This window comes from Macrotis lagotis, chromosome 5, assembly GCF_037893015.1.
Source record: "Macrotis lagotis isolate mMagLag1 chromosome 5, bilby.v1.9.chrom.fasta, whole genome shotgun sequence".
Classification (NCBI taxonomy): domain Eukaryota; kingdom Metazoa; phylum Chordata; class Mammalia; order Peramelemorphia; family Peramelidae; genus Macrotis; species Macrotis lagotis.
The window spans coordinates 243,858,767-243,882,047 of record NC_133662.1 but is presented as its reverse complement, the minus strand read 5'-3'; the positions used below and the strand labels follow the sequence as shown (position 1 = coordinate 243,882,047).

Here is a 23,281-nt window from a genome sequence, read left to right as displayed (position 1 = left end):
TTCCTTGCTTCCCCTAATCGATGATAAGGGGACCAGAATCCTCCTAGTCACCCTGATTCCTGCCCTGGCTATCATCCTCAAGCCCCACACCCAGTCACTGGTTAAGGCCTATCATTTTATCTCTCTCCATAAACCCCAGTAGCTCCCTGTTGCCTCCAGGATCAAATATAACATCTTTGACTTACAAAACCTTCATCGCCTGGATTAGTCTTTCTCCTTTACTCCCCTCCGTAGGCTCGGCCGCCCAGTCCCACTACTGGTTTTCCTTCTGAGCATTTTCCCTGGCTGCCCCTCCTACCCTGAGTCCTCCTCTTCCCTCCTCATGTCCACCACCTGGCTTCCCTGACTTCCTTCAAATCTCATCTCCAGAAGTCTTCCCCAGGATCAGCTAGGTGGTCCAGTGGATATAACACTGGCCCTGGAGGCAGGAGAACCTGAGTTCAAATGCAGCCTCACTCTTGATTATTTATTAGCTGTGTGACCTTGGGCAAGTCACTCAATCCCATTGCCTCACCAAACAAACAACAAAAAAGCAACAAAAAAACAAGTCTTCTGTAGTCCTTATGAGAGTTCCTTCCTTCAGAAATGACTCCCCATTTTATCCTGTGTACATCTTGTTTGTAAGAAGGGTCTGTGTGTTGACTCCCGCCTTAGATTGTGAGCTCCTTGAGAGCAGTAGTCTTTTCTTCCTTCCTTCCATTCCCCTCCCTCCCTCCCTTCCCTTCCTCCCTCTTATTTCTCTGCTCAACATTGCACAGTGTCCCACACACAGTGGACTCTTAACTAAACACTAGCTGACCAGCTGGCTTGATAAGGGTGCCCAGCACCTTCACTAGAGCAGTCTCTCTTGATATGCTTTTTGGAGCTGAGTACTGAGCACCTGAAGTATGAGAGTGCTAAGAGAGGGTCCTCCTCTTTGAGGACTCCTCTTGTCTCCTCTTCTCCAGCCCTAGCTCTGTGACCCAGTGTTGAATTGTGCAAGATGGTCTTGTCAGTTCTGTAGGCATTCTGAATAGGGAGGGAGAGAGCTCAGTGTGGAGGGCAGGACATGACTATTCCAGGGGGAAGGAGCCAGTTTACTTGTGGATGTCACATTTAACCTCCTTGTTGATGAACTTAGGACTCTGCATGTGATAGACTGTAAAAAGATGAGGTCTCCAAAAACCAGAGAAGAGATAAATGCTGCTTCACCCCCCCCCCCCAAAAAAAAAAGATGGGTTTGGAAGTTAAGGTGTGTTTGTATGTGTTTATGTGTAGGCATAATGGGAAAAGATTCCAGATTCTGCCTATGGAAATTCCATCTGAAAGTCTCATAAATGTGATGATTACTGGAGATATTGAATTTCATTTAAACTAAATCAGCCCCAGCCTCCCTAAAGTAGTGGGTTGTGTTCGGATCTAGTCGCAAGGGAGAGGAATAGTGTGAGCCAGTGAAGAGCAGAACTTCAGAGCAACCCCACAGCTGACTTCAGTCCCCACCTGGCCTGCCTTCCCTGTCCTGGGGCCTGCCTGCCTGCCTGAGTGGAGAGGTCTCTTGGGGCCCCTGAAAGAGCATGTTGAGGGGTTGCTGGGATTTACAACCAAGAGCAGGAGAGGAAGGGTCATGGGGGTGGGGGAGGGCAGGAAGCGGTCCTCCATTGAGATTGATGATACTCTTGCCCATCCCCATAACAAGGGGCTCTGGCTGCTTGGCCTCCTAACCATGCCTCCCTCTCCTCGACCACCATACTCCCTTTTCCTCAGATGGGATTTTAAAAAGTTGGGAAACTCAAGGAGACACTAAAGGTGGCTTGCTAAGGTCCTCTTGACTAGAGAGGATGACTATGAATGTCTCCTCCAGAAGTTTAGGGACCCTTGCTCAGCCTTGTCTCCAGGGCACCCCACAGCTCCACGGCCTCCCTAGCTCCCAGTCACTTGGACATGCCAACAGCCAGTCCCTCCCACCATCTTCTCATTCAGCAAACACTTTCTTCCTCTCCCCTTCACTGTAGGTTATTGCAGCCGACTGCAAGAGGGTCACAGTGCTGAAGTATTTCCTGGAAGCCCTTTGTGGACAAGAAGAGCCTCTGCTGGCATTCAAGGGTGGAAAATATGTGTCAGTGGCGCCCGTCCCAGACACCATGGGAAAGGAAATGGGAAGCCAAGAGGGAAAACAACTGGAAGATCAGGTACTGTGCGGGAAGCTCGGGCCCCGGCCAAGGGAGAAGATCCCCGGGGACCAGCCTCTGCCTCAGGCTTCAGCTCCCTCCTGGAGCTATTTATAGCCACGCCAAGCTGGGCCTGTGGGGGAATCTTCTCACGAGTGCTCCCTGCTGGTGCCCCTGCCCAGCCCTCCTCCCGCTGCCTCGGTCTCTCCTACGAGTTCCAGATGCTGCTTTTTAATACTGCAGTGGAAGGGAAGGGAGGGAAGGGGGAAGAGGTTTAATAATGTGCAGCTCGGGAGGCTTAGGAGAGGGGCTGGGGTGAGGGGGGTGTCAGGGTTCAGGGTGAGGATCAAGTTTATAGACATGGAGCTCAGGGCCGCACAAGCCTCCGCTCCAGCCTCCAGCCCACGTACAGGAAGAGCTGACACTGCTGGCCCCCCTGCCCCCTCCCCCACCTCATCTGCCTCCCCCCCCCCCCCCCAACATCCTGATGTGATTAAGGAATTCTCCTCTTGTTTGTTTGCCCTTGGTTGTTCCTGTAGCCCTTATTTCACTTCAGGTCCTGACAGACAGAGAGAGACAGATAGACATTTTATGTCTTTGTAAATGCTGCCAGCGTCTCTGCCCTGTGTGAGAGTGTGTGTGTGTGTGTGTGTGTGTGTGCATGTGCGCGCATACACACATGTGGGGTGATGTGTTAATATGAAGGTCACTCTGCCACCTGGTTTCCTACTCATGAATATCTGTGTGTGTGTTTATGTATGTCTGTCCTGAGCATCCCTGCCCACTGTGGACCTCAGTGGCTCTGGAGTCACAGGGCTTCTGTGCTTGCCTACAGGTTGAGTCTCTTGAGACATAAGGAAGCTGGTGAGGGAAGAGATGGATAATTGTGGGAATTACCCAAAGAGCTTTAAGCCCGGGCCAGGTTGCCCTTTAGCCACTGCTGTTTGGTCTGAGACAAGGAGCAGTGCTTAGTAGGGTGGGAGGTGTGCAGCATCAAGGGGGACTTGTGAGTGTGACCTGGGGCCAGTTGTGGTGGAGGAAGCAAGAATAACCTTGGCCATCTACAACTATCACCAGTGACTGTAGGGCTATGGGGAGTCCACTCTGGAGATCGGGGCCCACTGTGAGGGAAAGTACAGAATGAAAGGCAATCCTAATAGGAACTTAGATTTATAAGGGCTCTTTTACTGTTCTAAAACCCCTTTCCCAGATGATATCCTTAGCATCTCACAGGAACAGACAGGTGAGAGCACTCCCCTTGGCAAGATCAAAAAGGCCTGATTTCCAATCCTTTGTGCCCTTCTCCCTTAACTCTCTCTGCTCCTCCCTTTCTCATCTGTAAAGCAGAGGGGTTGTCCTTTATGAGATCTAGGCCCTAGAGCCCATTTTGGAGATGAGACTGAGGCTTTTGAGCAGCCCTGGTTTATCCTTGGTCACCTCTTGGCTCTGAGCCCCTTGTTGAGCCACTGAATACAAGTGTCCCCCTCCCTCTTCCAGAGTGATTCAGAACAGGTCTCTGCTCACAGGGCCATGTTCTACACTCTCCCCATCCTAACCCATCGACCAGAAAAAAGGTCATGACCCACATGAGGCTGCCCACTTCTTCCCTTTCTCACGAGCCTTCTGGGTTCCCTTGTGTGAATGACTCCTGGGAAACCCTTCATAGCCCAGCTGTGTCATTTCATAACCTAGCACTTCCTCATCTGCTGGGAGAGCTGAGCAAGGGAGGCTCAGGAACCACCTCTTGACCATGGGCCTGCTCTCCCTAAACTAGACCACGGCCTTGGCAATTGCCAAGTCTGTGGCATTGTTCCCCAGGGACTGGCCAGGTGAACTGCTTCACTTCACTTCTGCCAGAAAGGAAATTTCTTTTTTTTTTCTTTTTTCTTTTTTTTTCCCATGAACAGACCTAAGCCTCTGAAAGGAATAAAGGCTAAGACAGAATAACAAGAACCATCAGCGACAGGTCTGATTGGTTTGTGTGTGACCCTCTGGGCTTCTCGGGGAGCCTGAGCCTAGTCCAGCGTGTCAGCATGAGGCAGGTCAGGGTGGTTAGTGCTGTTTGTCCATCACTCACATGCAGAAGAGAATCCAGTTCCCCAGAAATGCTCCTGGAGCATCAGTCCCCACCTCTACTGGTTCCTAATTTTTCATGGTCCTGCTTTTAAGAAATTACTTTTCCTTCTTCACAGCCAAGCCAACAAACCTCATCAGAATCTAATCTGATGATGATCCCCAGAGTAGACTCTGAACCTTGCCAGGGAAGGGTTATCAAACCGTAGTCAACCTGCAATGGAAGGATTGATGGAGTCTGGCTTAGACATTTAGTCCTTCTATCAGGGAGCAGCCACCAAGGCTCATGGTTTCTCTTTTGCTGGGCTCCTGCCTCTCGGCAAAGGAGTCCAGCCTGGGGCTTCTCATGTTGGAGCCGCTAGTGGGAAGCAGAGCAGGCAGAGTCTTGGAGCAGAGTGTGAGGCCCACACCCTCTCGCCCTCCCCATCTACCCCTGCTCACCCTGTCCCTCCAAGGAAGCTCCTTCGGGCAGCTGCATTTTCTCTACTGACCAGGGCCAGAAAGAGAGAGGAGCAGAATCTGGGACCACCCAGAGAGTGGCCTTTGAGAGCAGAGGCTGCGGTAGGGGAGGTGACGACCCCCGGGTGGAGTTCTATCAGACTGGCAGCAAGTTTCCCGAGCAGGATACCCTTGGCCCTGGCTTCAGGAGAAATGGCCAGACATGGAGAGTGTTGCTCTGCAGTCACACACTCAGGCTCTAGTCCTGAGAGGGGGCCGTGACGGGCTCTTCTGGGCCCAGGGTCTGTTGCAATGCTCCCTGGTTCAAGGGAAGGCATAAGCCCACCTTCCAGCTGTTGATAAGACTAGATTCGAGTCAGGTATACTGATTTCACTTGAAGCACTTCAGTTTTCCCCATTGTTTTTTCTTATAATACTTTCAAAAGGAAAGTAGTGGGCCTGAATCGGAGCCCATCAGGATGTTTGGGGACACATTGACTATTAGAAATATGCCAGAGGGCCCAGCTGGGAGGGCCTGCGCCAAAGGAGGCGAGGTTTGGGGACAGTGGCACAGCTCCTGCCCCTCTGCCCGGTCACAGGTCACAGGCACCTAGTGAGCAGCTGGGCTGGACAGAGCTTCGGGCAATGCTCTGGTCTAACTCCCTTTTCTCCTGCCTTTCTCTTCCAGGCCTACTCCTGCTGCTTGAAGGAGGATGACGTGGTCATCGAAGATTTTGAGGAAGATTCTGAGGCTGAAGGCAGTGGGGGCGAGTATGACATCAGAGAGCTGCGGGCCAGGAAACTGGCCCTGGCCAGGAAGATAGCTGAGCAGCAGCGTCGCCAAGAAAAGATCCAGGTGTGTCTGGGAGGAGAGCCGATGAGGGGCGGGAGGGAGACCCTTATACTTAACCAGGTCACAGACCCTCTAAGGAGGACATTCGGGAGGATTCTCTCTCTGAACCAGAGGGGGTAGCCTTTTCTCTGTCCTGGATCCCTGTGGGCACCCTGCTGAAGCCTCTGCGCCTCTTTTTAGAATCGTGTTTTTGAATGTGTCAGAGTACATAGAGGAACCAATGATGTTAAAATGCAATTACCAAAATCGTTTTTTAAATCACAAACAAGTTTTAGAGCCTGGTTCAGAAGCCCTGCTTCTAGATCTTCGCAGAAAGTCCTTCACATGAGGCATTTTCACCTCCTCCCATCTCGTGCTTCCAGGGGGGTCACACCCCTTACTCCCAAGGTCCCTTCTTCAGTTAGTGAGTCCCACTCTTTTAAGCCCACTTTTTTCCTCCCTTCCAGCCTCTTCTCTCTTCAGTCTCCATGTGCCTGAGGAGCCAATAGAATCCCCTCTCAAGGCTTGGGGACTCTCTTCCCCATGCCTCTAACCACTTTTCATCACCTTTGTGGTTCCCCATCACATTCAGTGACTGGCATGGGGTGACTAGGCAGCACCCCAGGGCCTTTCCAGAGTCCTGAGAGTCAAGCTTGCCTTGCTGGGGAAGCCCTTCTGGCCCCTTTAAGAGAAGGCCCCGCATTCGCCATTGCTGCCTGCCCTGCCTCCTGTCAGCTCCTTCCTCTGGCCTCACAGCCACAAGAGGATTTCTCAGCAGAGGAAAAATTCCCCCCCAACACCCCCCTCTTCCCCCTTTAATGCCCAGGGCCCTTCACTTCCATAATTCTTCATTTTCCAGCCTTGAACGTAAGCCAGACACATCTGTCTGGCCATATGCGTGAACCCTGCAGTCTGTGCCGAGGTGGCTGTAAAACAGGGCCGGTGAAGGCCCTTCTGGGAGAACGCACACATGTGTGTACCCTCGGGCCTTTGGCTCCCTGCCCAGAACCACTGGGCTTCGTCTCTCCAAACCCACGTTAACCTTTTCTTATTTTTCCTCTTTTTGTTTAATTTAGAAAAAAAAAATCCCTAGGAAAAGGTATAAATTGTCCTGGGAGTGGGGGAGAGGCTCCCAGTTCGAGGGGCCATTATTGTTGGCAGGTACCTGGGTTGCACTAATACAATAAGGAAGAATGGAGCATCGAGTGAATTAAGATTGGGGAGATGGGCCGTAAATTAAACTGCTCTGAACTCCACCAGCCTCCAAGGGATGTTAACTGAGAGGTGTAAGTCAAGTCCCCAGCTCTCAGGGCCTTTTACAGATGCAGCAAAACAGGAACCACACATGTTTGGGGAAAGGGATGTGAAGACGGGGTTCCAAAGCCGCCCCCTCCCCCCCCTCACTTATGGGCCTGGACCCCTGGGCCTAAACTCATCCATTGCCGGGGGTGGAAGAAGGAGGGGAAGATCTGGGCTCTCTCTTGAGCGTCCTCCTCCCTGCTTCCGGAGTTGCCGAGGGGCTGGGGAGTGGGGCCGAATGGAGGTCAGAGCAGGGGTGTGGGCAGCTCCCCGGTCTGTGCAGCTGGAGCTGAAGCATGATCAAGGCAGCCAAACTCTGCATTTCACCCCCAGCCCTTGTTTTTTGTTGTTAGGCTGGCCCTAGTTTCCTTGGACATCCCTTGAGCCAACTGTCGCCCGCTCTCCCCCCTCTCTCCGAGAACTCCACAGGCCTCTGTATCTAGTTCTGGGTGGCAAGCAGGGCCTGGGATGGCATCTTGGAACCCAGTTCCCTGCTGGACATCTTCCCCAAGGTGTGGCTTGTTGGCTTCTTGGCCCCTTGCCCTCTCGCTGGCACTGCTGCCCTGACCCCAGGAGGCTCCTCGAGCTGCCACCAGCTGGGAGCGGCCGGGCTTCCTGAGCAGCCGCAAACATCCCACCTGAAGCACAACAGTCTCTTCCTCTGACCATGACTATTGTTCTGCTCGGCATTACAGCAGCAGCCCCGCTCGCCAGCCAGCTATGACATGTGCTCTGAAAATAGCTCTCCTCCCCCTGTCCCCTGCCCGCCCGCCTCCTGGACATGCAGCCACCCCTTTGTAGCAGCCCGAGGAGTCAGGATCTAAATATAGCCAGGGAGTGTGGGGGGCCGAACAATGACCCCCCTACACCTGTATGAGAGCAGTTCAGCTTGCCCGCAGCGGAAGGCAGACGGCCAGGCCCGGCTCCCGCCTGGCGGGAGGGCCAGTACACTACCAGCCGAGGAACACGTTCACGCCATGGCAGGAAGGGGTAAGCCAGAGGAACCGCCCTCCCAGGTCGTACATTTGTTATGCTCCACCCACCCCTATCCAAGTGCCTCTTTACAGAGGAGGAAACTGAGGCCCAATTGTGATCAGTTGAAAAACTTGACCTCTGGTTTCCTCTGCGCTGCTTCCCTTTTTCAATCAAGCCCAAAGCCTATGCCCAGCCCTGGGTTTAGAACTCTGAGGGAAATCGGACAAGGAGAAAAATCCTTGAGGGCTGGCATTTTGGGAGACAGGCTGAGCCCACGCAGCAAGTGGTCATCAGGGCTTTCGGCCTCAAGGACAGAGAGATGGGGGGGCAGGAGCTCCAGGAGAGCATCGGGCAGCCCTGGAGGTAGGGGTCTGCAGCAAGAACAAGGCTTCAGACCTGGCCTCCACCTCTGGGGCTGCCGTACCTGCCTAGAAGCAAAGTGTTTTTCTGAGCAAGTCTAAAGTCTCCTGTGTCCACGCTTCTGGCTAACCCTCCCCCAGTCCCACTCCTGAGCTGGACGCGTCTTCTGCCCAAGTCCTAGCCCATCGGTTAGAGGACCTTGGGGACCTCAAGCCAAGGAGGGGGAGCCAGATGGTCTCTGATTGGCTGGGCTGCCCAGTCTTCACTTAACTTCCAGGTATCTCTGTTGGCATCTGAGCCAGGGCATCAGCACATCAAAACACCCTCCCTTATGGGGCTTTTCCCAGGTTCACAAACATATTTGTCTCTTCCCAACTTGAGGGCAAGGGGGTCAGAAGCTGCATGGCCAGAACTTATCCTTTCTCAAGAGCAGAAAAATCAAACTCTTTTCTTGACCTTTGGCCTCCTCTACTTCCCTTGCCCATTGCTGTTGTCTGGCCTGCCCTCTAGGACAGGCAAGGGTGGCCTGTTCGATCCCTACTCCTGTGCTGGGCCCTCTCGCCCACTTCTCCCTTTCACCTGGTCTGAGCCAACAGGAGCCTCAGCAGGGTGCCTTTCCCCTTCCGGGGCAGCATGGTTGGCCAGGGGCCAGGCTGAATTTGTATGAATCACCAACCCCTCACCCCCGACAACCCCTCAGCCAGAGACTTCTGCAACTTTTTATTCATACAAACAAAAATAAATCCTGCTACCGGCCTCTGAACTCCACTGCTGTGTGCTCCCCCACTCCCCAAACGTCCTCGGGCGGGGAGTGAGGACTTGGCACTCTCCCACCAGCCTCACTTTTTTCACTCCCTGCGCATCCTGTGTCCTTCTCTCACCGTGCGGCCGAGGGATCCGAATGGGACGTGACGGCCGGCACAGGCGCCATGCTCAGCTGCCAGGAATCTGACGGGTAAAATCTGGAAAAGTTGGGAGGGCAGATGCGCCACACACACACACACACACACACATACATACACACACACACACACACACACACACACACACACACACACACACACACGGAGCATTGGAGAGATATGCACAGAGGGGCACTCAAAGTGCCCAACTTTCTATTCTGCTCCTGTCAGAGAAGCTGTACTAGGCTGGCTACCCAGACCAGACCATCCCTGGAGACTCAATATCTGGGGGAAGAGGGGCAGCTCCTTTGAACCCTTATGTGAGGGTATGGGGGGAACAGGAAACAGTTTTTTGGTGACTCACTGGGCAGAGCTGGGTTAGGGAAAGTTCGCTCCAGGAGGCACTGTTACCAGATGAAGGGGCCACGGCTTGATGTCGAGGGGACCATGGCCTCCACGGGCCCTAAAGATTGTAAAACTTTCATCCTCCAGATTTTTCACTGGCCCTGAGCCAAAACTCTGAGAACAGGGACCATTCTCACTTTGCTCTCCTGTGTCCCTTTCCTTCCTTCTTTCTTCATCCCGTCCCACCCCTCGAGGCAACATTTGGTTGTCTCAAGTCCCATGGGGCACCTGGCATCTATTACCACTCCACCTCCAGGCTTGGTCTAGAAGGCAGAAGAGAGGACCTTGGGAAGGTGCAGACCAACAAGGTCAAGATGGCATCATTACTCGATCTCCCTGGGAAGGCAGGTCATTAAGTAAGGTGGTCTCACCACCCTTCCTGCTTCCACAAACTCTCTTGTGTCTCCTCAGATGGGGGCCAGAGCAGAGTGCTCCAGGTAGGGGAGGAAGAGGAGGGAGATGATGAAGAGCAGAGCGGATGCAGTGTTTGGGTGGAGCAGACAGGACAGGAAGAGGTTCTCAGAGCTGTAGGGTTGTGGTACCTGGGAAGGGGAGTGACCTTAATGTTTCATTCTCACGCTCTCAGTTACTTGAAAAGAGTCAGTCCTACCAGGGGGCATGCCCATTGGGAGACCCTCAGCTGGCAGCAGAGGGGCAAGGTGGACCTCAGCCAGAGTCCCCAGTTGTGTGCAAGTCCCTTGGGAGCCATTGTCTTCAGCCATTCGGGGTCACGGTGGAAGCATTCCCTTACTCAGAAAGAGAGGTCATGGGGAGGCCACCTTCTCCCTCCTTTAGAAACCCTGGGCTTTCAGTTTTACTGTCCTTGCCAGGGAAACTGGAGCAGCACTTCTCTTTTCAGTTGGTGGCTGAGGTTCCACAGCACAGGACCCTGCCCTGCTCACTTCACCTGCCCTGGCATCTTGGTGCCCCCCCCCCCGGATCCTGAGTAGTCATTAACCTGGCTATAGCCAGGCCCCTCACTAAAAGTGTCAGCCCGGGGAGCACTTGTCGGGGGGGGGGGGCTGGGATGCTGTGTCCTATTCAGCTTTGGGATGAGACCTCCCCAGAGATAGGACACCCTAATTATAAAAACCAAAGAGATGTGGAGTGCTGGGGGATGGAAGCCAGGTGCCAAAGAGAGAAGAGTCAGTGAGACCAGCTGGGCATGAAGCCCAGGCCCTCTGCCTCCAGGCAGGGTCTCTTCCCGTGGCACCTCCTTCAGCAGTTAGAGTGATGTTGCTGGGTCTTGAGCCCATAATATCAAGTCTTTGTTGGTAGGTGAGGTTGGTCTTGATTTATTGTGAGCTTCCTTGACCATATCTCACCAAGAGTGAGGAGAGACTGGGGGCCTGGAGTGGTCTGAGGCCTGTGAAGATCTTAACTCCCCAGGTAGCTCGCCATCTCTGGGTCCTGGATCCCATTCTGTCTTTCTGCTGTGGAAGTCATTGTTGTTCCTCTGGCCCCCAGCAGCCCCCTCCAACCTCTTCAGCCCTGCTGGCCAAGCTGGCACAGAGCCGCTCTGGGTCAACAGGGCAGGATGCCGACTCATCTTCCAGGTGACCTTTGCTCCCTCCCCCACCAACCTGCCTGTGTCTTGTAGGCCGTCCTGGAGGACCAGAGTCAGATGAGGCAGATGGAGCTAGAGATCAGACCCCTGTTCCTCGTGCCGGACACCAACGGCTTCATCGACCACCTGGCCAGCTTGGCACGGCTGCTGGAGAGCCGGAAGTACATCATTGTGGTGCCCCTCATTGGTGAGTCATGACCTCCCCCCATGACCCCGCCACCCCAGAGGTTCGGGTGCTCCCTAGATATCACACTCCCGTGAGGGTGAGGCACACAGGCAGCCAGGCCACTTGTAGGAGACAGAACTCAAAAGGAACCTGAGCAGAAGCAGGGCAAAGGGAAATCGTTGCATAGTCAAAAGAGGGCAGATGATTAAGGCTGATCCTCGGCTTGGGCTTTGGAGCAAATGGCCTCCTGCATCTCAGCAGCCGGGCCTGCCGGAGCCCAGCCCTTGTTTTTATCCTTATAAAGCTTGCAGTAAAACGGCAAAGCTGGTTCCCGTTATTGGTAAACACTCAGCCCTGGCAGATAACGGCAGTGCTGCTGGGTGGTCTGGCAGAAAGTCTGGGAGGATTTGAAGTGGTTGGATGCCTTTGGTCTGATTGTCTTATAGCCTTTCATGATGATTCTTTTGGTTGGAGGTAGCATTCCTCTGGCCGGTGTCACCATAAGACTAGACCGGACTGGTGAGACTGTCTCGAACCAGCCCCGGACTTTGAGCAGTCCCCACCATCTGACTGCTTGTGTCGGTAGGGACTCACATCTCATGATCTCCATCCATCCCAGTCCTTGGAACAGCTGAGGCTTCACTGGAGATGTTTTGAGGGGTCGGGTCTGCTCTAGGTCCTGGCACCTTGGCACTCATCCCCCAGTGTATTGTCAACTTCCTTCAGACTCCATCACAGGGTAGTTTGATGGCAGTCCCCAGAGCAGGCTCTTCAGAATGTCTCTGTTACATTGGCCAGGATCAGTTGCCAAGGGATCCTATTCCCTGGGACAGCAGGGAGAGTGGGGGAAAGATGCTCTAGAGAATGGCTTTTCTGCCTCAAATATCCCAGCCCCTGGGCTAGGGGAGTTGGGAGAGAGGTGATGAGTCCCTAGATTGTTGGAGGAAACCCACCAGCAGTTGCCACCTAAGCACACCAGCCCTGCGGCCCCACAGACCCAGGCAGGGGGAGTAGCCACTGTGTGCTGGGAAACATTTTAACAACCAGCTTTCCTGAGGGGAAATGATGTACCCACAATGTACTTTCGATTTTTAAGTTTTCTGACATCTGAAGTATGAATGCTCTTACTGAACATTTAACAACTGGCTCTCAAGAACTGGTTAGAGCTGGTGCCTGCAGACTTGCAGCCCAGCCAGGGAAGGAAGAAGGCAGAAGTAGATAGCAGGGTCCTGAGTGGAGCTTCTGGAGGGGCAGCAGACAGCGGTTGAGCCGGTGCCAGCACATCCCTGGGCCGGAGCTTCTCTGAGTCCCTGAGATAGCGCTGCTCGTAGCCGGCTCCCCCTCTTTTGGAGAAGCCTCAAGGCTCTGTAAAGCCTGGCAGGTCCCAAGATGACCAGGAGGAGGCAGGCGGCTATCAGACCACAGAGGGATGAGCTTGTGGCCCCTTTGGGTCAATCCACATTTGCAGCTCCAAAGAGCCCTCTGGGCTGTCCAAAGGTGGCTGGGCCCAGGTACTGCCCATAGTGCCTCAGTTGTGCTTCCATGTTTTACGGACCTGACCTTAGATCTCTACCAGTGTTTCAGAGATGAGGGCTAGCCCCTTCCTCAGAGGAGCTGACAGTCTGAATTTGGGAAAGAATCTGGATGAGAAAGTTTGAATTCTCTGAGACAAAGCTCAGACTTTGCAGAGGAGACTGGCCATCCTTCAGCCTTCAGGGCCTGTGGGCCTGGGCACTCCAGGGACTGGCTCTGCTTCTCTCCAGGCAGCAAGGGGTGAAGTCCACAGCTTTCCATGGGCCTCTTTCTCTTGCCCTTTAACCCTCTCCTTCTCCTCAAGCCTGACCCCTGCATTGAGAAGTCCTGCCTGGTGCAGAAGCACAAACAAGCCTCCCTTTGAAGCCTGTTTGGTTTGGAGCAGGAAAGCGGATTTGGGGATGGGATACCAGCTTTTCCTGTTTGATGTTCCTCTGGCTGCTGAGCCCCTCCCCCCTCCCCCCCCAGAATCCCAGCTGAGCCTCAGGTTGTGTGTGTGTGTGTGTGTGTGTGTGTGTGTGTGTGTCCAGATGATTAGACATGGGCACACATACACACACACACACACACACACACACACACACACACACACACAAACACACAGCTGTGTGTGGGGCAGCTCTTCTGAATACCCAGACAGTGAGTGCCAGGCTTACCATGGAACAGCCTGCTCATGCCGGCTCCCCAGGCTGTGAATCACTGCTTCAGAGAGGCCTCAGACCCCAAGCTCTCCCCGAGCCCCCAAGGAGTGCATATTTCCCACTTGATCTCAGGCTTTTGGCTGGAATCTTGGAAAGAATCTTCACCAGAAATGAAGCTATGTCTCCCCCTGCCCCCCCCTCACACACACACACACACACACAAACACACACACACACACACACACACACGTTCTTGCTGTGTCAGAGGTGACAGGCTTACTGAGGGCAGTGGTTGTTGGAAAAGGAGAGGACCTGCGGTGGTGCTCTCCACTCCCACTCTGCCAATGTGCACCACCAAACTCTTGGCTTCAGCAGCCGCTAAAGCCCCCCACTCATGCTTCCAAGGGTCCTTGGGGTAGAGGAAGAAAACTTTCTCCATCATCATTACCTCCCCCATACTCAGCTACTCTACACCCGATCTCCCTGTCCTCCTCCTCCCCCTCTGGAGGAAGGCATACCATTTGGCCCTGTCCTCCCTGAAACCAGTAGGCATCCTTGTGGTTCCTATACCAGCTCCAGGAAATCCTTCTGTGACTCTTTAGGGAGGGAGGGGGATGTGCCAAGGGGCAAGTTGGCCCTGCAGAATCAGGAAGGAAAGGCAACAGGCTTGGAGCCTCTCATGGCAAAGTGAAGCTGGGGCCCTACTGCCCCTCCTCCATGTGTGCCATGGGCCCAGTGACTTTGGGAGTGGGTTAGCTAGAGAGATGGCCCTTAAGCAAGTGACCCTTCCCTGATTAGCTGTAACCCACCTGCACTGGCAGAAGGAGCTCAGTGTGAATGCTAACCCATGCTCTTGGGTCTCTGTCCATCAGTGATTAATGAGCTAGATGGCCTGGCCAAGGGGCAGGAGACAGACCATCGCGCTGGGGGCTATGCTCGAGTGGTACAGGAGAAGGCCCGAAAGTCTATTGAATTCCTTGAGAAGAGGTTTGAGAGCCGGGACTCTTGCCTTCGGGCCCTGACCAGCCGTGGCAATGAACTTGAATCCATTGCCTTTCGCAGTGAGGATATCACTGGCCAACAGGTAAAAGGAGACTGCTTATCTGGGGGGGGGGGGGGCAAGTAGGATTATTCATACATCAGAAGGCAGTGGAGTAAAAGGGGATCCAACCAGCAGCTGACCTGAGGCACAGGTGGTACCATCTGCCTGCTGCCAGGTCAGTGCCATCTCCATGGGGGGGGGGGGTTCAGAGCTGAAGGAACAGCAGCACCATTGGCACAGATGTGTAACTTCTCAAACTATACACAGCCTCTCTCCATTGGCAGTGCCATTCTCATTCTGATGTTTCACATTCTCCTCTAGGGAAATAATGATGACCTGATCCTCTCTTGCTGCCTTCATTACTGCAAAGACAAGGCCAAGGACTTCATGCCTTCCAACAAAGGTACTACCACCTTAGCCCTAACTCTTGACCCAATCCAAACTCTCTGGGTTGGAGGGGGGGAGGCATGGCCCCCTTTGCCCTGTTGTCCACATCCCCATGACCATCAGAACCTTCCTGGAGGGTGGTGAAACCCTGGGCGTGCCCAGAGCTCCTTTCTTCCACCATAGCCCTAGTCCCACCAATCTCACTTCCACTTGAAGAGTAGCCATGAAGTCCCTAGCATCTCTCCTCCTTTCTCTTAGCACCTCTTCTCACCGCAGAACTCCGCCTCACAAGAATAATTTACTCTCCTGGTTACCTGGGTCAAAACCCATAGCCCCTTGGAACAAAGCGAGCAAGCTCCATTCTAATCCAGTCTCTTTCCTCTTCCTTTAATCATTTCTGAATTCTTCCCGTGTCAAACATGAGCCTCAGGGCCTGCAGTCTATGGAACAACCTGTATTTTTACCACTTTGCTTTTGGGGAGGAGGAAAGCATCTGAAAATGGGATCACGCCTACTTGGTGACCATGGTCCTGTCCTGGTCTGCTCCCTAGTAATAATGCTGGCCTTCTAGGCTTCTGCCCCTCTGCCCCTGGGGATCTTGAGTACTTTCCCCACTTGTCTCAGCCCATTGAATCACTGAGCTTCCAGAGAATTCTCTCCTCCTGAGATGACTTTCATGTTGGTGTTCTCTGCCTACGTTTCTGGCCTACTCTGGTCCTTCTGTGTCATTTCTTGTGGCTAATGGGAGTTCCCGAGTACTTCCTTGCGTAGTATCATCTGCAGAATTCATCATTGCTCCCAAACTTCCAGAGCTGTGAATTCTCACCAAGTCCCCATCCCCTTATGTGTCGAGTCTCTGTCTTTTTGTCTCTCCTTTTCTGTTTGTTTTCATGGCACTGACTTTCAGGACAGTCTGGATTCTGGGGTCCCTTTTTGTCCCTCTTCCACCCATCTATTCTGGAGGCCTCACTTCCAGAGCTGGACTCTCCCCCAGCTGTCACTTCCCCAGCCTCAGTCGGGGTGCAGACCTTTTGGCCACGTCCTTTCGTGTAGCCTCTGCTACAGGCCTGGCTGACCCGAGATGAAGGCCAATGCCCTTGAGGCACAGGTGGGACCCTTGTGGTTTGGGAGATGGTGCTAAAGCCAAGGACTCCTCAGTCTTTGGCCTTGGTAACTCGCCCCTCCCTCACCCATATCCACCCCTTGGCTCCCCTTCCCAGGAGGCTGCCACCCTCGGGACCGCCCCTATAGCAATTACATCAGCAGCTGCTGGAGTAATCAAACCCCATTTGTCAGTGTGAATTCTTAGCAGATTAACTTGTCAGATTCACAGAGAAACCGTCACCAAATGTTTATGTGTAAACGATGTTGAATTTTAAAATCATGTGGATTATGGCGGATGGGGCCTGACAAGATGACAGTCTCTGGTTTCTAACAAAGTGCAGTTAGCAGTGTCAAAACAGAGGATGTTTATTGTTAAAAATGTCTCAAAGTATCCGCAGAAACCCCTTCGGACCCCTGCCAGCAACACCGGGCCTGGGCCGGCGGACCTGGGGCCTGGGACTCTCCCGGTCAGAGTCCCAGGCCTGGCAGGGTTGGGGTCGGGTGTCAACTCAGCCTCAGACTCCCCACCTCCAGCCCCACCCTCTGGGTCCAGACCCAGAGCCTGAAGTGGCCTCTCCCTCTTGACATCCATGGTCCAGCTTCTCCCAGCTCCCTTTTCTAGCTCACCCCCCCATTCCTCTCCAGCTTGTGCTATAGGCCCAGAGCAAAGCATGCTGGGAGCATCTTCAATGCAGAAGAGGAGGGGAGGGGAGAAAGAGGTGGCCCCAAGGAGTCATCAGCCTGCCCCTTGGGGTGCCTCCCCCCACAATGAGACTTCAACCTCTTCATTACTCTCACCCCAAGAACCCAGGCCAGGCTTTCTTAGCTTTTGGGGGGTGGGATCCTTCTTTGGGCTGCTAAATCCTCTTTTCCAGAGCAAAGTTTTTAAAGATATAAAATACATTGGCTTTCAAAGGAAATTCATTCCATTGAAATGCAGTGAGAGCCCAGGGGAAGACTCCTTTGGTCTCAGGTAGGGTGGCCCTTGGAAGTGGGGCCCCCGGCCCTTCCCTAACCTCCCCCCCTCCTTGTGGTCACAGATGAGCCAATCCGGCTTCTCCGAGAGGTGGTGCTGCTGACGGACGACAGAAACCTGCGAGTGAAGGCGCTGACAAGAAACGTGCCAGTTAGGGACATCTCGGCCTTCCTCAAGTGGGCGCAGGTGGGGTGAGAAGGCCACGCCGGGCACTGCCCCGATGGAACCGTTCTTGTGAAGCCGACAGGCGCCACGCGTGGCGTGGGAGGAGCCCAAGCGCCCTTGACACCCACCCCACCCAGACAATAAACCATCCTCTTCCAACCCACCACCGTGGCAGTGCTGTGGGGGAGCTACTCCCAAGGGTCATGCCCAAAGCCAGGACCCTCCTCAGGCAGCAGAGATTTAGCAGGGAGACTGGCCAGTGTCACTGAGCTGGGGCCACCTCTCCCCTCCTCCCCACCTTCCTCCCCATCCACTGAAGACAGGGGAAGAGCCTCACCCCTGCAGGAACTCAGGTGCTCATGGGTGCCAAGCAGTGTAAGGGCTTGAGTTGGATGCAGGTGAATGGGCACGGGGGCCAGTTAGTCTGGCGTCCTTGGAATTTCCCCATCCCAAGGCTTTCCCTTCTGACTGGGCCTTGGCTTCTGACCCATGCTGAGTCTCGGACGCCTGGTCCTACCAGCAACCTGGTGGTTGTCCTTCCCCCTGCCTGTTTCCTTGTCCTGCTCAGACAGACTTTGCTCTTTGTTTCCCCTCCTCCTCCTCCGAGGAGAGGATGGGGTCTAGACTGAGGTCGGCTGATGCCCCCGGAAAAAACGGCAGCCCAGCCCTGCCCCGGCCTTGTCTCCTGCCTTTGCTCTTCCCATCGACATCAGCCCTTTCCCGGCTTCTCCCAGGTGCCCGTTCCCTTGCCTCCCTCCCCTTCTTCCTCTTCTCTGCCTCCGCTCTCCTGTCTTTGCCCTGTCTTTGCCTGCACTGCTGCGAGCTTCCTCGGCAGTGGGTGAGACACAAGCCGTTTGTCCTTGGACATGCCGCCCTGGCAGAAGCCTGGGGGGGGGGTCACCAGCTGTTTCTCAGGGCAGGGAAGGGCCCACTCAGTAAAGGGGTCTTGGGGGGGGGGTGCAAGTCATTGTTAAGTGGGCCGGGTGCTGCTTGGGGGAGCTCCCAGGCTGCTGCAGCAACTGGACAGGCACGGCCGGGCCAGCCCACTGGTGGGGAGACCACCGCCATGGTGATGGGGGGGGGCAGAGACTGTTGGAGGAAGGGTGCCAGCTGGGGTCGGCTCGAGTGCTCCCGGGACGAGCAAGGGGAGGGGGCGGGGGCGGGGCTGTGCTTGGCTCTCCGGGACCCCCCGGCCCCCACCCCCGGGGGGCCGAAGCAGAGGCCTCGGAAGGAGGGCCGGCCGGGTTTGTTGTTTTAATAAACTTTTAGTTATGAAATCTGCCCGAGTCCCAGTCTGGTCTGTCGTGGGGAGGGGGCCGGGCTCTGTCGGGACGGCGCCCCCCGCCCCCCCAGAAAGCGGCCAGGCGTCGGTTACTGCTTTATTGCTGTTGGTTCGAGTATAGAAAATGGAAGCGGCTCCGGGAGAGCCTGTGTACACGTCGGAAAGATACAGACTCGGGGGGCGGGGAGGGGCGGCCCGGCGGGGGGGGGGGCCGGGGGGCGGGCGGGGGGCGCCCCCTCCCCTCGCGCCGCCCAGGGGCTGCGGGCGGAAGGCGAGGTGGGCCCCGGGGGCTGGTGCCACTTGTGCAAAATGAGGAACTTCACATTATCGGTCCCAGGGCGGGGGCGGGGGCGCCCCCGGGCCGGCTCAGTCCCCCCCCCCTGCCCCCCACTGGCCCTGGCCCTGGCGCCGATTGATTCACAGTGAGAACGGGTGAGACGCAGGGGCCGGAGGTAGGGGGGGGCGCCCCCACAGTGAAGCCCAGCGCGGCGGCTGGAGCCCCTGGGGGGGCGGAGGGCACGGGGAGACGGGGGGGGGGAGCAGGGGAACCACAGGAAGGGGCGGGGCGGGCTCGGGGTCTCCTTTGGTCGAAGCTGTTATCAAAAATAGAAATCTCCCCCCACCCCGCCCCCCCCAACTCCGCTCCCGGGCCTCCCTCTCCTCCCCCCTCCCCAGCCCGGGCTAAGGCACAAAGCAGGTTCCGCCGGGAGGGGCGGCGGGACGAGGGGGGGGGTGGGGAGGGCCGCCGGGGGGGGGGGGCGCCTTCTCCCCTCCCCCGCCCCCCCATCTCCCGGTCCCCTACACCCCTCTCTCCCCCCCCCCTCTCTTAAGTCGGGGAGAAGCGGTCAATGGTCCGGCCGTCGGGGCCCCCGGCCAGGTGCGCGCTCTGGCTCAGCACCTCGGCCGCCTTGTCCGGGCTCAGCCCCAGCTGCTCGGCCGTGAACTTGGCCAGCGGGTAGAGGCTCTCGAGCGCCGCCTTGGGGTCGTGCAGGAAGTGCGTGGTCTGGGCCAGCAGCTCGGCCGCCGCCGCCGCCTTGTCCTGCTGCTTGAGGCCCAGCTGCTCGGCCGTGAGGCGCGCCACGGCGAACACGCCGTCGGGGAAGTCGAGCTTGGGCGGCTTGCCGTCGGGGCCCGCGGCGCCGGCCAGCCCCCCGAGGCCCGCCAGCGGCCCGGCCGCGCCGCCGCCCGCGCCCACGGCGTGCATCTTCATGTGGCTGATGAGGTTGCGCTGCTGCGCGAACTTGCCCCCGCAGACCTGGCACTCGTAGGGCTTCTCGCCCGAGTGGATGCGCATGTGCTCGGTCAGGCGGTACTGGCGCGTGAAGCGCATGCCGCAGGCGTCGCAGGCGAAGGGCTTGAGGCCCAGGTGGCTGCGCATGTGGCGCGTCATGGTGCCGCGCTGCGTGAACTTCTTGCCGCAGATGGTGCAGGGGTAGGGCCGCGTCAGCCAGTGCGTCTTCTCGTGCTGCCGCAGCGTGGCCGGGTCCTTGTAGCTCTTGTCGCACGAGGCGCAGCGGTAGGGCCGCAGCAGCTCGCCCAGGCCGCCGGCGCCCCCCGGGCCCTTGTCGCCGCCGCCGCCGAAGGGGGGGCCCAGGCCGGCCGCCGCGCCGGCCGCCGCCGCCGCCGCCGCCGCCGCCGCCGCCGCCGCCTCGGCCGCCTCGGCCCGGCCGTACAGCGCCTCCTCCTCCTCGACGTGCGCCTCGACGTGCGCGTTGAGCTGCTCGGAGCTGGGGAAGCCCTTGTCGCAGGGGATGCAGACGTAGCGGTTGTCGCCGAAGCTCTCGGGCTCCCGGTAGGTCAGGTGCGGGCAGTGGTAGCTGGCCAGGGGGCCGCCGCCCGGGCTGGGCTCCTCGCTGCTGCCCGTCTCCTCGCTGCTGCTCTTGTAGTCGTCGGCGTCCGGCCCGTCCGGGACCAGCCCCGGGTAGCGCGGCGGCGGTGGCAGCGGCAGCGGCAGCGGCAGCGGCAGCGGCGGCGGCGCCGGGCCCCCCGGCGAGTCCCCGCCGTCGGCCGCCTCCCCGGGCGAGCCGCCGCCGCCGCGCTCCCGGCCCCCCGGCTCGTCTCCGTAGCAGCCCAGGCCCGGCTCGGCCTTCATCCAGCGGTAGATGAGCGCCGGCCCGTCCGGCCGCCCCGGGGGCTCAGGCCCGGGGCTGCCGGGCCCCGGCCGGAACGGGTCGAGCGGCGGCCCGCCGGCCTCCTCCAGCTTCTGGAAGGGCAGCGGCAGCGCCAGCGGCAGCGGCAGCGGCAGCGCCAGCGGCGGCTCCTTGTACGAGGCGGCGGCGGCGGCCCCCGGCGGGCTGCCGTCGTGGCGCGAGGGGCCCTCGCGCTCCCCGGGGTGCTGCTGCCTCTCGGCCGCCGGGCCCGGGGGGCTCTTCTTGGACAGGTCCAGGCCGCAGAGCGGGGAGCAGCGGCGCTCCGGGGCGCACAGCGAGGCCGCCGCCGCCGCCGCCGCCGAGGAGGAGGAGGAGGAGGAGGACAGCGCCGGGGGCGGCGGCGGCGGCGGCGGCGGCGGCGGCGGCGGCGGCGGCAGCGGCGGCGGGGCCGCGGGCCCCGAGGCGTACAGCTCGGCGCAGTGGGTGTTGACGGGCGCCTCGGCCCCGGGGGGCAGCTCGGCGGCCGAGGCCGAGGGCGGCGGGGGCCCCGCGGGCGCGCCCCCCGGGTAGCAGGCCTGGATGACGGGCGTGGCGGCGCGCAGGCCGCGGCCCGGCCGGCCGTAGGGCGCGTAGCCGCCGCCGCCGCCGCCGCGCAGGTGGCAGTACTTGCCGTGCCGCTTGAGCCGCTTCTTGCAGAGGGCCACGAGGTCCGGGATCTGCAGGTAGCTGGCGGCCGCCAGCACGGCCCCCAGGCTGGGCTCGGCCCCGGGCGCCCCCGCCGCCGCCGCGTCGGCGCCGTCGGCCAGGCGGCCCGTGTAGATGAAGTCCAGCACCAGGCGGAAGACGGCGGGGCTGACCATGTCATGGTCCAGGTTGAGCAGGTTGTCGTGCACCACCAGGGACTTGAGGTAGGCGCTGCTGGCCGCCAGCACGTTCTTGTGGGCCCGGAAGAGCGCGTTCTGCACCACGATGATCACGTCGCAGAGGAAGCCCTTGGTGCGCTGGCTGTTGAGCTGCAGCAGCAGCTGTCTCGAGTGGCCCGGAGCCTCCATCGCTTCCAGCATCGTCTGCCCTGCGCTCCCACCTGCGGGGACACGCGGCGCACACGCGCCGCCACGCACAACACGGGCACGGACAGCACGGACACGGACACGGAGGCGGCAGGACAGGCACGGACACGACAGACACGGACACGCACACGACAGACACGGACAGACACGCACGGGTCAGCTCGGAGCCGCCCTCCCGGGGCTCCCTCTCCACTCCACCCCGGCCCGCTGGGCCCGGCCGCGGCCCCGGCCTAGCCCGCTCGGCCCGGCCTCCCGGGCCCAGGAGCCGGGAGCGGGGCGGCGGGCGGGCCCCTGTCCTGGGCCGCGGGGCCGGCCGGGCCGGCCGGGTTGGGGGGGTGGTGCGAGCGGGGACTTCCCAAAAGTAAATCCACTCGAGGGGAGAAGCTTCCCGCCTCGGAAGGAGTGACCCGACTTCAGGGAAGTCTCCGCTTCGGAGAAAGGCGCCCCGGGGCCGCGGGGCGTCCCGGAGGCCGGGCGGGGGGGAGCCGAGCCCGGGGCCGCCGGCCCCTCGCGAAAGCCGCCCCGGCCGGGCCGGGCCGGGCCGGGCCGGCGGGCTGGGGGGGGGAGGGAGGGAGGCGGCCTGGGCGGCCGCGGGGCGCGGGGCGGGCCGGGCCGGGCCGGGCCGAGGGGAGCGGCCGCCGCCACCAGGGCCGGAGCTCTGCGGGCCGGGCCGCCCCGGGGAGGGCGTTATATCGGGGCCGGAGGCTGCGGCAGGAAGCAGGTGGGGGGGGGGGCCGCGCGGCTGGGGGGGGGGGGCAGCGCCCCGGCGGACCCGGCCCCGCGCCCGCCCGGCCCGCACCCTCTCGGCAGCCCCCGAGCGCGCCGCCGCCGCCCCGGAACGAGAACTTGGGCGAAGTTTCCCCGGGCCGGAGCGGGGGGCCCCCCGGCGCGCCCCGTCTCCCCCCCCCCCTCCCCGGCGGCCGCGGCCGGCGCCGCCCCGCCCCGGCCCGTTACCTGCGGCCGCGACTCCCGGGCCCGGCCGGACTGGGCCCGCCGGCTGCCCCGGGCCGCCCCGCCCTCCCCGGCTGCCCCTCTGCCAGGCGCCGGCCCGCGGCCAGCCCCGCCCGCCCCCTCCCCGCCCATGTGCGGGCACAGCCCGGGCCCCGAGCCGCTGACCCCCCGGTGAACCCGGCGCGGCGGGCGGCCCGCCGGCCCGGCCGAGGATGCGCCGCGCCCCCGGCCCCCCGAGCCTCCGGCCGGCCCCGGCCCCGGTGCCGGCCCCCCGCCCCGGGCCCCCGGCCGCCCCGGCCCCCCCGCGCCCCGGCCCCGGGACCCACCTGGGGGGCATGTCGGAAGCCCCGAGCCCGGCCGCCGGCGGATCCAGCTGGGGAGGTGGCCGCGCTCCGCTCCGCCCGCCGCTCCCCCGGCCGCTCCGTCCGCCCGTCCGTCCTGCCCGCGTCCCGGCCGCGTCTCAGCCCCCGCCGCCCGCTCCGCACACTCTTATCTGGAGTGGCCCGGGCCGGGCCGGGCTCCTGGGGGACGGCGCCACCTGGCGGCCGCGAGCCGGCACTGCAGCCCCGGAGCCGGGAGGCCCCGCGCACCTGGGCCCTGGGGCGCGCAGGTGCGCCCCCTCGTCTCCCCACGCCTCTCGCAGCTGTGTCTCTGGAGGACTCCACCCCCCCCCGACCCCGCCTCGCGGGACAGATGCCGCCCCGGGCCCCGCGTAGCGTGAGGAGTCAGGGGTGGGGGAAAGGTTGGGATGCGCCCGGTCCCTGCCCTCGCACATGCACTCATACACTCACACACTCACACACACACACACACACACACACGCCGCCCCTTTTGACACACCCTAGTCTCAGTTCCCAAGGGGTGTCGCAGACAGGC

At 59.4% G+C, this 23,281-nt stretch overlaps 2 protein-coding genes across 3 annotated transcripts in view; one reads left to right on the top strand and one right to left on the bottom strand.

Moving 5' to 3' along the window:
* SMG6 (SMG6 nonsense mediated mRNA decay factor) overlaps nt 1-17,175 on the top strand; it is a 176,871-nt gene extending 159,696 nt beyond the window's left edge. For both annotated transcript variants that reach the window (XM_074189201.1, XM_074189200.1), the window contains exons 14-19: nt 1,992-2,168; nt 5,347-5,514; nt 11,032-11,185; nt 14,211-14,422; nt 14,702-14,783; nt 16,912-17,175. In XM_074189201.1, the coding sequence (XP_074045302.1) occupies nt 1,992-2,168; nt 5,347-5,514; nt 11,032-11,185; nt 14,211-14,422; nt 14,702-14,783; nt 16,912-17,042 (924 nt within the window). In that variant the 3' untranslated portion in view covers nt 17,043-17,175. The remainder of the gene's footprint in view (nt 1-1,991; nt 2,169-5,346; nt 5,515-11,031; nt 11,186-14,210; nt 14,423-14,701; nt 14,784-16,911) is intronic.
* A 1,945-nt stretch (nt 17,176-19,120) lies between these two features.
* HIC1 (HIC ZBTB transcriptional repressor 1) lies at nt 19,121-22,892 on the bottom strand. Its single transcript, XM_074190408.1, has 2 exons — nt 22,732-22,892; nt 19,121-21,468 (listed from the first exon to the last, which is right to left on the bottom strand). Exon 2 carries the CDS (start codon nt 21,446-21,448, stop codon nt 19,121-19,123), a length of 2,328 nt encoding a protein of 775 aa, XP_074046509.1. The 5' UTR covers nt 21,449-21,468; nt 22,732-22,892.
* Between the last annotated feature and the right edge of the window lie 389 nt (nt 22,893-23,281).